This window comes from Hypanus sabinus, chromosome 26 (assembly GCF_030144855.1).
Source record: "Hypanus sabinus isolate sHypSab1 chromosome 26, sHypSab1.hap1, whole genome shotgun sequence".
Taxonomy (NCBI): domain Eukaryota; kingdom Metazoa; phylum Chordata; class Chondrichthyes; order Myliobatiformes; family Dasyatidae; genus Hypanus; species Hypanus sabinus.
In genome coordinates, this window is record NC_082731.1 from 15,231,593 (window position 1) to 15,247,055 (window position 15,463).

General features: G+C 49.2%; 1 protein-coding gene across 2 annotated transcripts; it reads right to left on the minus strand.

The window, feature by feature from the left end:
- Positions 1 to 276: 276 nt before the first annotated feature.
- On the minus strand, positions 277 to 14,271 carry LOC132381640 (histone-lysine N-methyltransferase PRDM9-like). Of its 2 annotated transcripts, none has more exons than XM_059951222.1 (3): positions 13,922 to 14,271; positions 2,873 to 6,344; positions 277 to 975 (listed from the first exon to the last, which is right to left on the minus strand). In XM_059951222.1, the coding sequence occupies exon 2, from the start codon at positions 5,545 to 5,547 to the stop codon at positions 4,675 to 4,677; it is 873 nt and encodes a 290-aa protein (XP_059807205.1). In that variant the 5' UTR covers positions 5,548 to 6,344; positions 13,922 to 14,271; the 3' UTR covers positions 277 to 975; positions 2,873 to 4,674. The 2 variants fall into 2 exon arrangements, with proteins under 2 accessions (XP_059807205.1, XP_059807204.1); XM_059951221.1 differs by having other exon boundaries at positions 277 to 1,052.
- Positions 14,272 to 15,463: the final 1,192 nt, after the last annotated feature.

Here is a 15,463-nt window from a genome sequence, read left to right on the forward strand (position 1 = left end):
TTTTCTGTTATTATGTATTGCATTGTACTGCTGCCGCAAATTTAACAAATTTCATGACATACGCTTGTGATATTAAATCTGATTCACTTTTCAATCCTCCAAACTCCCTGGGTTCCTCTTGAGCTTTCATTTTCCCATTTTAATATCCTAACCTAGTGGGTGGTTCAACTCAAAACAGGAGCTCAAGATTCCTATTCTTTCTTTCAGAGCGCACCCCAGGACACCGAACTCGCATCAAAAAAACTGATCTGGGTCAGGCAATTCACTACACAACTCTTATTAAATTAAAGTTTGCATTTTATTGTCTCTGCACAAGCAACAACGTAACTATGTTGACCCCTGGCCAACAACTTAAAACATGAATTCTACTGATCCCTCTGTACCAATACTCACTTAAACCATGTCTCCAGTTGTAACACCGAAATGGAATCTCCTGTTGGCCAGATAATTGATCCTCTTTTCTCCCAGCCCCTGGCGTGGGTCGTTCATTGTGCTTGTTACTCCCCAGAGTTCTCACCATATTGCATTTACTTTTAGTCTCTACTCATCAGTTCAAATGTTGCATTTCAATCTCACTGGATCGAGATTATCTGACCGTTCTGTGACCAAGGGCTACACAATTTGGCCTTAGGTGACTTCTTTCATTCTATTCGACTCTGATTCAAACCGTGTCACCAGTCACTGGGCTGAGATAACAGAGATCACTTCTGCGAATCTGATACCGTACACAAACAGCTTATCTGAACATGATCGCAGGTTGAGTAGATCAATAGCAGAAACTCCTTGTGTCCACGGTCAAATCGGCCTGATCAAGTTATTGCAGGACAAGAATCAGCTGAGCAGTTCACAACATGGAGGTTACAGAAGGGCTTCACAAAATGGCGTACTCGATTCCTTCAAGCACATGGCAGGAACATCCTGAGCAGCTGCATCACTGCCTGGTTCGGAAATTGCACCATCTCGGATCGCAAGCCCCTGTAGCGGATAGTGAGGTCAGCTGAGAAGATCAACGGGGTCTCTCTTCCCGCCATCACGAGCATTTACACTACACGCTGCATCCGCAAAACAAACAGCATTATGAAGGACCCCACGCACCCCTCATACAAACTCTTCTCCCTCCCGCTGTCTGGGAAGAGGCATCGAAGCATTCGGGCTCTCACGACCAGACTATGTAACAGTTTCTTCCCCCAAGCTATCAGACTCCTCAGAACCCAGAGCCTGGACTGACACCAACTTACTGCCCTCTACTGTGCCTATAGTCTTGTTTATTATTTATTGTAATGCCTGCACTGTTTTGTGCACTTTATGCAGTCCTGGGTAGGTCTGTAGTCTAGTGTAGTTTTTTTTTCTCTCTGTGTTGATTTTTTACATAGTTCAGTCTAGTTTTTGTACTGTGTCATGTAACACCATGGTCCTGGAAAACGTTGTCTCGTTTTTACTGGATACTGTACCAGCAGTTACGGTCAAAATTACAATAAAAAGTGACAACACACACAAAATGCTGCTGGAACACAGCAGGCCAGGCAGCATCTATAGGGAGAAGCGCTGTCGACATTAACAACAACACACACAAAATGCTGGTGGAACACAACAGGCCAGGCAGCATCTATAGGGAGAAGCACTGTCAACATTAACAACAACACACACAAAATGCTGGTGGAACACAGCAGGCCAGGCAGCATCTATAGGGAGAAGCACTGTCAACATTAACAACAACACACACAAAATGCTGGTGGAACACAGCAGGCCAGGCAGCATCTATAGGGAGAAGCGCTGTCGACATTAACAACAACACACACAAAATGCTGGTGGAACACAACAGGCCAGGCAGCATCTATAGGGAGAAGCACTGTCAACATTAACAACAACACACACAAAATGCTGGTGGAACACAACAGGCCAGGCAGCATCTATAGGGAGAAGCACTGTCGACATTAACAACAACACACACAAAATGCTGGTGGAACACAGCAGGCCAGGCAGCATCTATAGGGAGAAGCACTGTCAACATTAACAACAACACACACAAAATGCTGGTGGAACACAGCAGGCCAGGCAGCATCTATAGGGAGAAGCACTGTCGACATTAACAACAACACACACAAAATGCTGGTGGAACACAGCAGGCCAGGCAGCATCTATAGGGAGAAGCACTGTCGACATTAACAACAACACACACAAAATGCTGGTGGAACACAGCAGGCCAGGCAGCATCTATAGGGAGAAGCACTGTCAACATTAACAACAACACACACAAAATGCTGGTGGAACACAGCAGGCCAGGCAGCATCTGTAGAGAGAAGCACTGTCGACGTTTCGGGCCAAGACCCTTCGTCAGGACTAACCAAAAGGAAAGATAGTAAGAGATTTGAAAGTAGTGGGGGAAGAGGGAAAGGTGAAATGATAGGAGAAGACCGGAGGGGGCGGAATGAAGCTAAGAGCTGGAAAGGTGATTGGCGAAAGTGACACAGAACTGGAGGATCATGGGATGGGAGGCCTCGGGAGAAAGAAAGGGGTGGGGGGAGGGGAAGCACCAGAGGGAGATGAAGAATGGGCAAACAACTAAATATGTCAGGGATGGGGTAAGAAGGGGAGGAGGGGCATTAAAGGAAGTTAGAGAAGTCAATGTTCATGCCATCAGGTTGGAGGCTACCCAGCCGGAGTATAAGGTGTTGTTCCTCCAACCTGAGTGTGGCTTCATCTTGACAGTAGAGGAGGCCACGGATAGACAAATCAGAATGGGAATGGGACGTGGAATTAAAATGTGTGGCCACATTAAAAAGTTAAAAATTAAATTTAAAAATTAAAAAATTAAAAATTCTAAAAATTAAAAAGTGACTTGACTTGAAAAACATCTGGTTTGTTTACTTACACTCTCAGTGACTCATTCAAGTTTGATGTTTTCTTCCTTATTTTAATCTGTTCATGGCCAACACCTCAAACTACTGTGCTCCAGGGGAGGTTTTTATTTCAAGCCAGAGAGTGAGCGCAAGACCCTGCCAGAAATGATAGAGGCAAATACATCAGGGGCATTTACGGACATCCTAGATAAGCACATCAATGACAGGAAAATGGAGAGCTCCATAGCAAGGAAGGACTACATTGATCTTAGAGTTGGTTAAAAGGTCGGCACAACATCATGGGCCAAAGAGCCTGGACTGTGCCACACTGTTGTAAGTTCTATCCAGTCTATCCTTTCAACTCAAGCCATCCAGCCTTGGTGTCATCTTTGTCAGCCTATTTTGCATATTTGCCTTCAAAATGTTATCGTTCCAATAGTTAGGTGGCCTGAAATACATATAAACGCCAAGTGTGGTCACCATACCTTGTGCAGTTGCAACACACCTTGCTGACTCTCGCACTAGCTCCCCTGACAGATGAGGTGATACAGGGGAGCTCACTTTGACCATGGAGGAACCCATCACAAAGTCCCACAGCCACCGGTGACCCTGCGATTTCAGCTCGAGGCCAACGGGCAAGCAGCCTTCAGGAAAGTGCCCCAGGCAAAGCGTCCCACCTCGACACGGTCCACCTGACCTAAGGTGATCACCTGAATGCAGGTTTCACTGATATCTGTCGCTTTGGCAGTCTGAGGTGCCCACCTGCTTCACTTATACTGGCGTCTAAAAAGAACACGGTGACCTGCCTCAATGACCTTCACCCAGAAGCACTTACACCCACAGTCATGAACGGTTTTGAGAGGGCTGTGATGAAACACACAAACTCCTGCCTGAGAAGTGACTTGGATCCTCTCCAACTTTCCTACCGCAGCAGAAGCCATCTCATTGGCTCCTCACTCAACCCAAAGATACAGACATCAGGAGGCTTCCTATACACTACAGCTCAGCATTCAATACCCTCAAAACTAATCAATAAGACTCTAGACCTTGGCGCCAAAACGCCCTTCTGCAAACGTGGATCCTCTATTTCCTTACTTGCAGACCCCAGTGAGTTTGGATTGGCAACAACACCCCCTCCACAGTCTCCATCACCACAAGGTCATGATGGTACTTAGCCCTGCTCTACTCACTTTACAATTATGACTGTGTGGATATGCACAGCTCTAAAGCCTTATTCAAATTTGCAGATGACACACTGTTGCTGGCCGAATCAAAAGTGGTGACGAGTTAGCAGAAAGGAGGGAGATTGATAATCTGGCTTAGCGGTGTCTCAACACCCAGTTACTCGAAGGATTTGATTATTGACTTCATGAGGAGTAAACCAGAGGTCCATGATCCAGTCATCATGGGAGAATCAGGGGTGGAAAGGATCAGCAAGCCATAAATTCCTAGGTGTTATCATCTCAAGCCCAGTTCATTCACACCGAACAGGTGTGATGCAGAATACAAATGTACCTGCAGTTCCAGGGGAAACAACCCAAATGTGTCCAGTGACCTGGGTCCAAACCTGGATGTGATCAACAGCAGCAATAACTGCAGAATCAGTTCCTGCAGTCACTTGTGAACTCACCGCTGGCTCAGCAGCTGCAATTTAAATGCCCTACATATGTACTGCAGATTTGAACTGCCCTTTCAGTGTGAGCTCGCTGGTGTTTGAGGTGACACGACAGACAAGTTGTTCCCACATTCAGGGCAGGTGATCAGCCGCTCCCCGGTGTGAATTTGTTGGTGCGTCAGAAGTGAATCCCATCCCTCTCTCAGAGCAGGTGAAGGCCTACTCCCTGTTGTGAATTCGTTGGTGTGTCCGCAGGTGGGACGAGCGAGTGAATCCCTTGCCGCACTGACTGCATATGAATGGCCGCTCTCCGGTGTGAATCCGCTGGTGTTTCAGCAGGTCGGACGGCCGAGTGAATCCCTTTCCACACTCGGAACAGGGGAAGGGCCTCTCCCCGGTGTGGATACGTTGGTGAGTCCGAAGCTCAGTTGACCAAGTGAATCCCCTCCCGCACTCAGAGCAGACGAAGGGCCGCATCCCATTGTGAATTTTTTGGTGCGACTGCAGGTGGGATGAACGAGTGAACCCCTTCCCGCACTCGGAGCACACGTAAGGCCTCTCCCCGGTGTGAATGAGCTGATGTGTCCGAAGCTCGGATGACCGAGTGAATCCCCTCCCGCACTCAGAGCAGACGAACGGCCGCTCCCCGCTGTGAGTTTGTTGGTGCGACTGCAGGTGGGACGAGCGAGTGAACCTCATCCCGCACTCGGAGCAAACGTAGGGCCTCTCGCCGTTATGAATGCGTTGGTGCCTCAGAAGCTCGGAAGACCTTGTGAATCCCCTCCCGCACTCAGAGCAGACGAACGGCCGCACCCCCATGTGACTTCGTTGGTGAGTCAGCAGGTTGGATGAACGAGTGAATCCCTTGCCACACTCACGGCATACGAACGGCCGCTCCCCGGTGTGAATCCGTTGGTGCGTCAACAGGTCAGACGACTGAGTGAACCCATTCCCGCACTCAGTGCAGATGAATGGCCTCTCCCTGGTGTGGACCAGCTGGTGTCTCTGTAGTCCGGAGGAGTTTTTGAAACCCTTCCCGCAGTGACAGCAGCTGAACGGCCTCGCACCGGCGGAACTTTGCTGGTGGTTCATCAGGTCACTAAGTTGCTTAACTCTTTCCGGAGGTTGGGTGACTGTTTGAACGCTCTTTCACAGAACGGGGTCTCTGTGTTGTGAGCTCAATGGCGTTTCACTAAGTGGGATGACTGAGTGAATCCTTTCCCACATGAGGAGATGGGGAACAACCTTCCCCCAGTGTGAATCTGCCAGTGTCTCATCGAGTGAGTCTCTTCATGCGCCTGAAGCAGGGTGACGACGTTTCCCCGGGACCTCAGCAAACAGTCAGTAAAAAGATGACCAAACTAATTTCTTTCCTCAAATGGAAACAAGGGAAAGAAGATTTGAATACTCTCAGGGAAATGGATCAAGTTTATCTCAGTCAAAAGAATGAATGTTTCACTGGTGCAAAAACAAGGATGTGGTGAACACGTTCCCAGTCACAGATCAGGTGAGCTCACCTCCCCCAGCGTGTCACACACGGTCTCTCGTTGCAGTGGCTGTTCCTTTCCCAATCCGCACTGGAGTGATCACTGCCCGCTCCTTCACAGGCTGGAAGAGGTTACTTGGCTTCTCTGCAGATTGGCTCCTGTCCTCACATCAGTGGTTTCTCCCCTCTCCACTGTAGACAGTGTGTCTTCTCCCCAGCTGTGTCACGGTCGGTGCCCTGCAACAGCCCTCACTGCCTGGGGTCTGAAGTGAAACAAACCAGCGTCTCTCCCTCCACGCTCACAGGCCGATGATATTCAGGTGCTGGGGAGCTGAGTGGGGTGTAGATCGGATGTGATATTCCGTCTGAGATACCCAGTCGCAATTCCTCCACCTTTGATGTCCTGTAAAAGGTTACAAAAATCATCAATAAGTACAGGGTAGTGACAGAACAGATCACTTTAATCTCCTGGGTCGGCTGTGACTCAGTTGGTAGCTCTCTGATGATGACACCAATTAAAACAATTAAGCATTTTGGATATGTACATGGATGAGACGGGAAGGAAGGGCTAGGGGTAGACACGTCTGGATAGAAAACCATGGACTAGATGGGCTGAAAGGCCTATTATTGTGCTATTTCCTGCTTCTGGGTCAGGATCAGGGGCTTGTGTCCAGCTCCCAGGACTTTGGCACAAGACTGGGCAGAGCGGTCAATTACTTCACATTCAGATCACGGATCACTGCATAAAGATTGGAAATCCATGGATTTCTCATGAAATTCTCTGCCTGAATTCACGACGGAGGCAGAGTCGTTGAATACATTCACAGGTGATATGAAAGCACTTCTGTGACGCAAGGGGGCTGAGGAAGTGGACTTCTGCAGAGCGAGGTGCTACGTGGAAAAACTAGACTGATGATTAACAAGAGATCTACAAATCAGGGAGGGAAAGCAAGAACATGGTGGGAGGTGGGCACATTTCATTAGGAGAATGAAGAGACTCTACCAAATTCCTGTCAATGTACTCCGGAGAGCACTCCAACTGGCAGCACCATCTGGAATGGAGGGTCAGTGCACAGGATGGGAAAAAGCTGCACAGGGTTATAAGCAACACAGACAAAATGCTGGTGGAACGCAGCAGGCCAGGCAGCATCTATAGGGAGAATCACTGTCGACGTTTCGGGCCGAGACCCTTCGTCAGGACTAACTGAAAGGAAAGATAGTAAGAGATTTGAAAGTAGGAGGGGGAGGGGAAATGTGAAATGATAGGAGAAGACCGGAGGGGCTGGGGTGAAGCTGAGAGCTGGAAAGGTGATTGGCAAAAGGGATACAGAGCTGGAGAAGGGAGAGGATCATGGGACGGGAGGCCTCAGGAGAAAGAAAGGGGGAGGGGAGCACCAGAGGGAGATGGAGAACAGGCAGAGTGATGGGCAGAAAGAGAGAAGAGGGGAGGGAAAAAGCTAAATGTATCAGGGATGGGGTAAGAAGGGGAGGAGGGGCATTAATGGAAGTTAGAGAAGTCAATGTTCATGCCATCAGGTTGGAGGCTACCCAGCCGGTACACAAAGTGTTGTTCCTGCAACCTGAGTGTGGCTTCGTCTTGAGGGTTATAAACTCAGCCAGCTCCATCATGGGCACTTGCCATTTCACCATTAAGGACATCTTCAAAAGGTGATGGCGCAGAAAGGTGCCATCCATCATTAAGGCCACCAGCACCCAGAACGTGACCCCCTCTCAATGTACCGTCATGAAAAATGTACAGGAGCCTGAAGACACACACATATACACAATATTTTACCAACAGTTGCTTCCTCTGCCTTTAGGTTTATGAGTGGACAATGAACCCATGTATACTATCTCACTATTTAAAATATATTTTTCTTGTAATTTGTATTTTATTGATGAACAGGTTTTAAACGAGATTGGAAGTGGCAGTGTGATTTTCAGCCCTTTACCTCTGATCTCTTCCTTCGATGCATCTTCCCTGCACTGACCCCATTTCTTTGGTTCCCTCAATATGGAGTGCAGCAGATGAAGAGGCCCTTCGGCCCACCATGTCTGTGCCGACCATGATGCTGATCCAAACTAATCCCGTCCACTTGCACAGGACCCATCTGACCCCATTCCCTTCCTTTCTGTCTAAACGTTCCAATTGTATCTGCTTCCCATCACTTCCCCCAGCAGCCCATTCCAGGTATCTTAACATCTATTGATCTCTGTCTTAAATGTACTCGGGGATTCAACCTCGAGGGCCGTCTGGGGTGGATCTTACCGCAGGCTGGGATGGAGATCACACTCATATGCAATATTCCAGAACCCATCTCACCAGGATCTCGATACACTGAGTGGCTACTTTAACAAGTACACCTGCTCATTAATGCAAACATCTAATCAGCCAATCATGTGGCAGCAACTCAATGCACGTGGGGTTCAGACCAAACATCAGAATGTGACTTTGATCGTGGGATGTCTGTTGGTGCCGGAGTAGTCTGAGTATCTCAGAAGCTGTTGTTTTCATAGACAACCAATCTCCAGAGCTTACAGAGAGCGGTGCGAAAAAATAAGCAAAACATTCAGAAAGTGGCAGCTCGGGGGATGAAAATGCCTTGTTAATCAGAGAGGTCAGAGATGCGTGGCCAGACTGATTGACACTGACAGGAAGGCAATAGTAACTCAAATAGCCGCTCACTTCAACAGAGTTGTTCGGAAGAGCATCTCTGAAAACACATCAATCCTGGTCCACAGCGGCTGAACGGCACAAACACACATTCAGTGCCTACAGGAGATACCGAATAAGTATAACTGCAACATTATATATTTAAATTACTTCACAACACCTTCTGTCATCTTAATTGCAAATTCGCTTTCGGTGACTCAATGCACAAAGCGCCCAGGTCTCTCTGAACACCCTCACTTCTGAATCAGTAAGCTCTGTTTATTTCACTGAATTGGATGTGCTCACTTCGAGCCAAAGTCACAGATTTCTCAGTGTAATATTTAATTTGCCCTACTCTCATCCACCGGGGATAGTAGCACCGGTGAAAATACTTGTCACGTCCCGTCTCTGGGCAGTTCACTCACCTTTGCTCCCACTCGCGTGTCACCTGTGGCTCAAAGTAACGACATGCCTGCCCGAGCGTGCAAAGTCAGCTGCAGCAGACTGATCCGACAGTGGGATCAATGGTGAGATCTAGCAGTCAGGAGATGGTTCTGCAATGCTTCGTGAGGGGCGAAGGGCATGGCACGGCACAGAAGTCACTCTATCCTCTGCAAACAAGGAAGACCCCTGTTGTGACACTACTCGTGTGACTGGGCTCGGAGCTCTGAGGCCGACAATGGAACTGTGCTTCTCCACTTTAACAACTTGCCCGCACCAGTTTTGCGGTCACAGTCAGATAGGATGGACAATCCACCAGTCAATCATTCTCACCCACACATATCCTGTGCACTCAACCACTTTCTGTGTCCTTGTCGCAGTGCACCCAGCTCTGCACCAGCAGCAACTCTGCATACAAGGCACTCGGCCCCAAAATCACCAGTCATGGCCTGTGCAGGGTTGGGGCCCCCTGCATCCGCGTGGGTTTCCCCAGGAGCTCCCACATTTCGAAGACGTACCGGTTGGTGGGTTCGTTATAAACTGTCCCGTGATGAGGTTAAACGGGCGCGATTGTCCCAGCAGCACGGGCTCGTTCGGCTGGAAGCGCCCGCCCCATGCAGAATTGCTATGTTGGACAACCAGCGAACTCCAGGTTTCTGGCTGGCAGCAGCTCGGAGCGTGGAGTCACAGGGCAGGTGGTGAGGGGCGGTTTACGCAGCACAGGAACAGGACCTTCAGCTCACAATGCTGTGCCAAACCAGCTAAAAAGCAAATCAAAAACACCCGACCACTAATTCCTTAAAAGCCTCTAATGTGCTTGCCTCTACCATCATACCAGGCTGCACATTGCAGGCATTCGTGACTCGCTGCGTATAAAACTTACACCCCCCCCTTGAACTTACCCTCTCTCACCATCAATACATGCCCTCTGGCATTGACATTTCAACCCCGGGAAACAGACACTGTCCACTCTTATGCCTCTAATAATCTTATAAACCTCTAACAGATACCCCCCCAGCCTCCGGCACGCCAGAGAAGACAACCCGAGTTTGTCCAGCCTCTCGTGATAGAACCTGCCCTCCGAAACAGGCAACATCCTGGTAAACCTCTTCTGCACCCTCTCCAAAGCCTCAACATCTTTCCCAGAGTGGGGTGAGCAGAACTGTTTGTACTGTTATACCAGGGACGCAGCCTAACCAGAACTTCATAAAGCTGCAATGTAACCTCTTGACGCTGAAACTCAATGCCTTGACTAGTAAAAGCAAGCATTCTTAAGCACCTTATCTCCCTGCGTAGCCACTTTCACGAAGCTGTGAACTGGAACCCAAGATCTCTCTCTGCTCAGCAACACTGTTAAGAATCTTGCCCCTAGACAATAGGTGCAGGAGTGGGCCATTCAGCCCTTCGAGCCAGCACCACCATTCAATGTGATCATGGCTGATCATCCACAATCAGTAGCCCGTTCCTGCCTTCTCCCCATATCCCTTGACTCCACTAAGAGCTCTATCTAACTCTCTCTTGAATGCATCCAGAGAATTGGCCTCCACTGCCTTCTGAGGCAGAGCATTCCACAGATCCACCACTCTCTGGGTGAAAAAGTTTTTCCTGAACTCCGTTCTAAATGGCCTACCCCTTATTCTTAAACTGTGGCCTCTGGTTCTGGACTCCCCCAACATCGGGAACATGTTTCATGCATCGAGCATGTCCAGTCCCTTAATAATGTTTCAATCAGATCCCCTCTCATCCTTCTAAATTCCAGTGTATACAAGCCCAGTCGCTCCAATCTTTCAACAAATGACAGTCCCACCATTCCAGGAATTAACCTCGTGAATCTACGCTGCGCTCCCTCAATAGCAAGAATGTCCTTCCTCAAATTTGGAGACCAAAACTGAACACAATACTCCAGGTTTGGTCTCACCAGGGCCCTGTACAGCTGCAGAAGGACCTCTTTGCTCCGATACTCAATTCCCCTTGTTATGAAGGCCAACATGCCATTAGCTTTCTTCACTGCCTGCTGTACCTGCATGCTTGCTTTCAGTGACTGATGAACGAGGACACCTAGATCTCCTGTCTCCTTGCATTTGAAAAACCTCACATTTCTCTAGTCTAAACTTCACCTGACACTTCAGAGTCCAGTTCTCGACACTCTCCACAACTCCACCGATCTCAGCATCACCAGCAAACCTACTAACCCACCCGTCTACACTTCCATCCAGATCACGTACATAAATCTGTAACGCCCTGGCAAAGGTTTCCCTGCCTTTCTGTGGAAGCAGTGTTTGGGTTATGGTTCGAGATAACAGGTGCTTTGGAATGTGAGCTGGGTCTTTTGTTCGACGGGAGATGGAGAGAGAAGATGCTGGAGAGAACCAGTCGTAGGATTTGACCCATTGGGGGAGGGCCGTGATTCGATGGAGCCAGGCGCCGAGATTGGCTGAGGATCAGTGAATATGTATGTTGGGAAGAGTTGAGCTCTAACTTCTGCACATTTGATTGTTTAATTATAATAGTTCCTTTTTGTTTTCTCTTTTTTTCCCTCCCTACTAACCCTTTACTTCAGTTAAGGTTTGTAAATATAATTCCTTTGATCGTACGCAGTGTGCTGTCTGTCGTTCCTCGGCACTGAGCTGTAACAGGGTAGCGTCCACACAAACCGGGGTTTGGGGTGGGACAGCCGTCTCAATCTCATGGGTTTGGCAGGGCTGGAGTGACTCAGGCAGCCAAGGAAACCGGTGGCGTTTCACACCAGGGACAGAAGAGGTCCCAGCACAGATCCCTGCAGAACACCACTTATTACAGACCTCATTCTCCAATAAGCCTCTTCAAGTATTCAGCTCTGCCTTCTAAGCACAAGCCAGTCCTAAATCCAAGCAGCGAATTCACCGCAAACTACATGCATCTTAATCTTCTGAATGAGCCTCCAATGAGGGACTTTGTCAAATGCTTTGCTAAAATCCATTGCCCTACCTTCATCAATTTCTCATGTCACTTTTTCAAAAAAACTCAATCATGTCGGTAAGACACGACCTGCCCCACACAAAACCTCATTAGGCCATACATTCCCTCATTAGGCCATACATTCCCTCATTAGGCCATACATTCCCTCATTAGGCCATACATTCCCACATTAGGCCATACATTCCCTCATTAGGCCATACATTCCCTCATTAGGCCATACATTCCCACATTAGGCCATACATTCCCTCATTAGGCCATACATTCCCTCATTAGGCCATACATTCCCACATTAGGCCATACATTCCCTCATTAGGCCATACATTCCCAAATCTTTATACATCTTATCTCCAAGAAATTTCTCCAGGAACTTCCCTACGACTGACTTGAGACTCACTGGTCTATAGATGCCAAGCTTTTCCATTGTTCCCTTCTTAAATCGACATACAGTATTAGCCACTCGCCAGTCCTCTGTGACGTATTCTGTTGCTGGAGAGGACACGAGGATACTAGTCAAGGCAACATCAATCTTGTCTCTTGCCTCCTTCAATTACTTTGAGTTAATGGCACCAGGCACTGTACAACTCTCATTAAGTACCTGACACACATACTCTGCATCCACGTACACATTCCCTCCTTTATCTTTGAGTGGTCTCACCCTCTGCCTGGTTATCCTCTTGCTCTTGATGTAGGTATAGAATGCCCTTGGATTCACCTTAATCCTACTGGCCAAGGACTTTTCATGACCCCTCCTAGCTTTCCTAATCTCCTTTAGTATTTTTTTTCTATATTCTTTATACTCATGTGCTTCATTTGATCCTAACTTCTGAATCTTTACATACTTTTCTCACTTCTCCTTGACTATATTCATCACTTCTCCAGACATCCAAGGTTCTCTTATCTTTCCTTCTACCAGAAACATACCTTATCTGTGCTCTGTGCAATTGATGTTCAAACTCATATCTGATGAGGACTTGCCATGAGAAAAGGTGTTCCCAAATAACTCTTCTTAGTTCCTGCCTAATGTCTTCATAATTTGGTACGGTCCTCCCACAAGGGCTAGACCTATCCTTAAGGTTGAGCTGTGGTCACCATCCCCAACTGCTCAGCCACTGAAAGGTCAGTCACATGGCCAGGCTCATTACCCAACACCAGGTCCAGTACCGCACCACCTTTCACTGGACCTTCCACATATTGATCCAAGACTCCCCCCCCCCCCCCCCCCGGATACTCTCAACAAATTCTGCACCATCTAAACCCCTTACACTAAAAAGGCCCTAGTTTATATTAGGGAAGTTGAAATCCCCCACAACAACACAACCCTATTATTATTTCACATTTCCTTAATCTGCTCCTCAGAGTCTGTAGTAAAATCCCATCAGTGTGATCGAACCCTTCCTATTCCTGAGCTCTACCCAGTGCCCGACCCCCTCCCTGAGTTGAGCTGTGCCACTGATATCTGCATTCCTTTCTGCCTTGTGATCTGTTATTGTAACGTCAGGAAAACATTAACAGCAAGTCAGAGAGGTGAGAAGTTCTACAGATTTTTAAAGTTTAAGATAGAGGCATTAAATCACCCATTCCTGTCCCCTCTCTACTAAGTTTCAGCAATGACAGGAGGAGCATTCCTAACTACTCCGTATTAAAAAGATTCATCTCCTCCTCACTGTGTCTCCACCTATCCACGCCAAAGCACGTCCAACCAAAGACTTCCCACTCTATCACTGGCACAATCTGACCAAGGCCGCTCCGCTGTTGCCTACATTCCTTGTCCAGGAGCTGCAGCTGAGTTCGGGCCTCCGAAGCCGGCGCTTGTGCCGACCGTATCTGAACCTGCCCCTTTCTCCCACCGACCCCACCGTGCCCGAGCCTTACCCCAACCTGCGCTTCGATTGCACTCGCACTGCAAGGCCGCTGACGGCCGCACTTACCGCGGCTCCAGTACCGGCCCGTCCTCACTGGCACTGCAAGGCCGCTGACGGCCGCACTTACCGCGGCTCCGGTACCGGCCCGTCCTCACTGGCACTGCAAGGCCGCTGACGGCCGCACTTACCGCGGCCCGCGATCGCCGCGGCTCCGGTACCGGCCCGTCCTCACTGGCACTGCAAGGCCGCTGACGGCCGCACTTACCGCGGCTCCAGTACCGGCCCGTCCTCACTGGCACTGCAAGGCCGCTGACGGCCGCACTTACCGCGGCTCCGGTACCGGCCCGTCCTCACTGGCACTGCAAGGCCGCTGACGGCCGCACTTACCGCGGCTCCGGTACCGGCCCGTCCTCACTGGCACTGCAAGGCCGCTGACGGCCGCACTTACCGCGGCCCGCGATCGCCGCGGCTCCGGTACCGGCCCGTCCTCCGCCCGGTTCCGAACCGGCCGGTGACGTCGCCGCGCGTGCGCGCTATGGCTTCCGGTTTCCTCGCTGCCTTTCGCTGCGTTACTGCAGATTCGGGAGAGGTGGAGGAGCAGACCGTGGGGGACGCGGAACCTTCAGCAACACGCAGGAAATCAGCAGATCGGGCTGCACCTCCGGAGGGGCATGAACTGCCGCCGTTTCGGGCCGAGACCCTCATCGGGACCGGAGTGGGAGGGGGCAGAAGCCAGAACACGAAGGTGGGGGACGGGGTGGGTCACAGAGGGGTAGCAGTGACAGAGGGTCTGCCCGAATTTCCCTCCATAGTCACTGCCCGAGCTGTTGAGTTCCTCCAGCATTTTGTGTGTGTGGGTCGACAGACAGCCTCCCGAAACGACAAGGTGACCATGAAAGGATCTGTAATGTTCACTGGGGAGGAAATGTTATCCCCATCTCTGGTTCACGTAGTTGGGGATCTTTTGTGTTTCAGTTGAGAGAACAGCTCTAGTGTAGCTTGTTAAATAGTTCAGTAAAACTTGTATGTTTATTGTTTGATTAAGCACTCTTTGTTTACAGAAGTCTATGTGCAATGTTTGTGAATGGCATAGGCTATTACGCCACCAGGTCATGTGTGAGCGCCTCATGAAAGTTAAACTAAGTACGTGAGCACCTTCGGGCTCCGTGCTTTCCTCTCTGCTAGTTTCTGAGGTTACAGGACGTAACAGATGCAGTGCGAGAACCTGTCATCACCGCACTGGAGCAGGGGGCTGCACTTGGTCAACTCTTCCCAATTGGCCTGTGAACTTGTGAATGTTCAGAACAGACCCTTCAGCCCAACCCGTTCACGGCTCTCTACACTAATCCCACTTGCATCAACATAGAATAGCTACAGTATAGTACAGTACGGGCCCTTCGGCCCACAACGTTGTACTGACCTTCTAATCTTTTCTAAAGTCTTATCCTTGCCACCTATACAGCCTTCCATTTTTTTGTCTGATCGAAGAGTTCCTTAATTGACCCGGATGAATATCCCTCCGACAACTAGCTGATAACACACCAGCAAAAGCATATGAAGAAGAGGCATCCATCAATATGGGAGGAGTTGGACTCAGTCGTTGAGGAT

Coding starts and splice junctions, on each gene's coding strand:
- LOC132381640 (XM_059951222.1), bottom strand. CDS start 5,547: ATGAACCACCAGCAAAGTTCCGCCGGTGCGAGGCCGTTCAGCTGCTGT.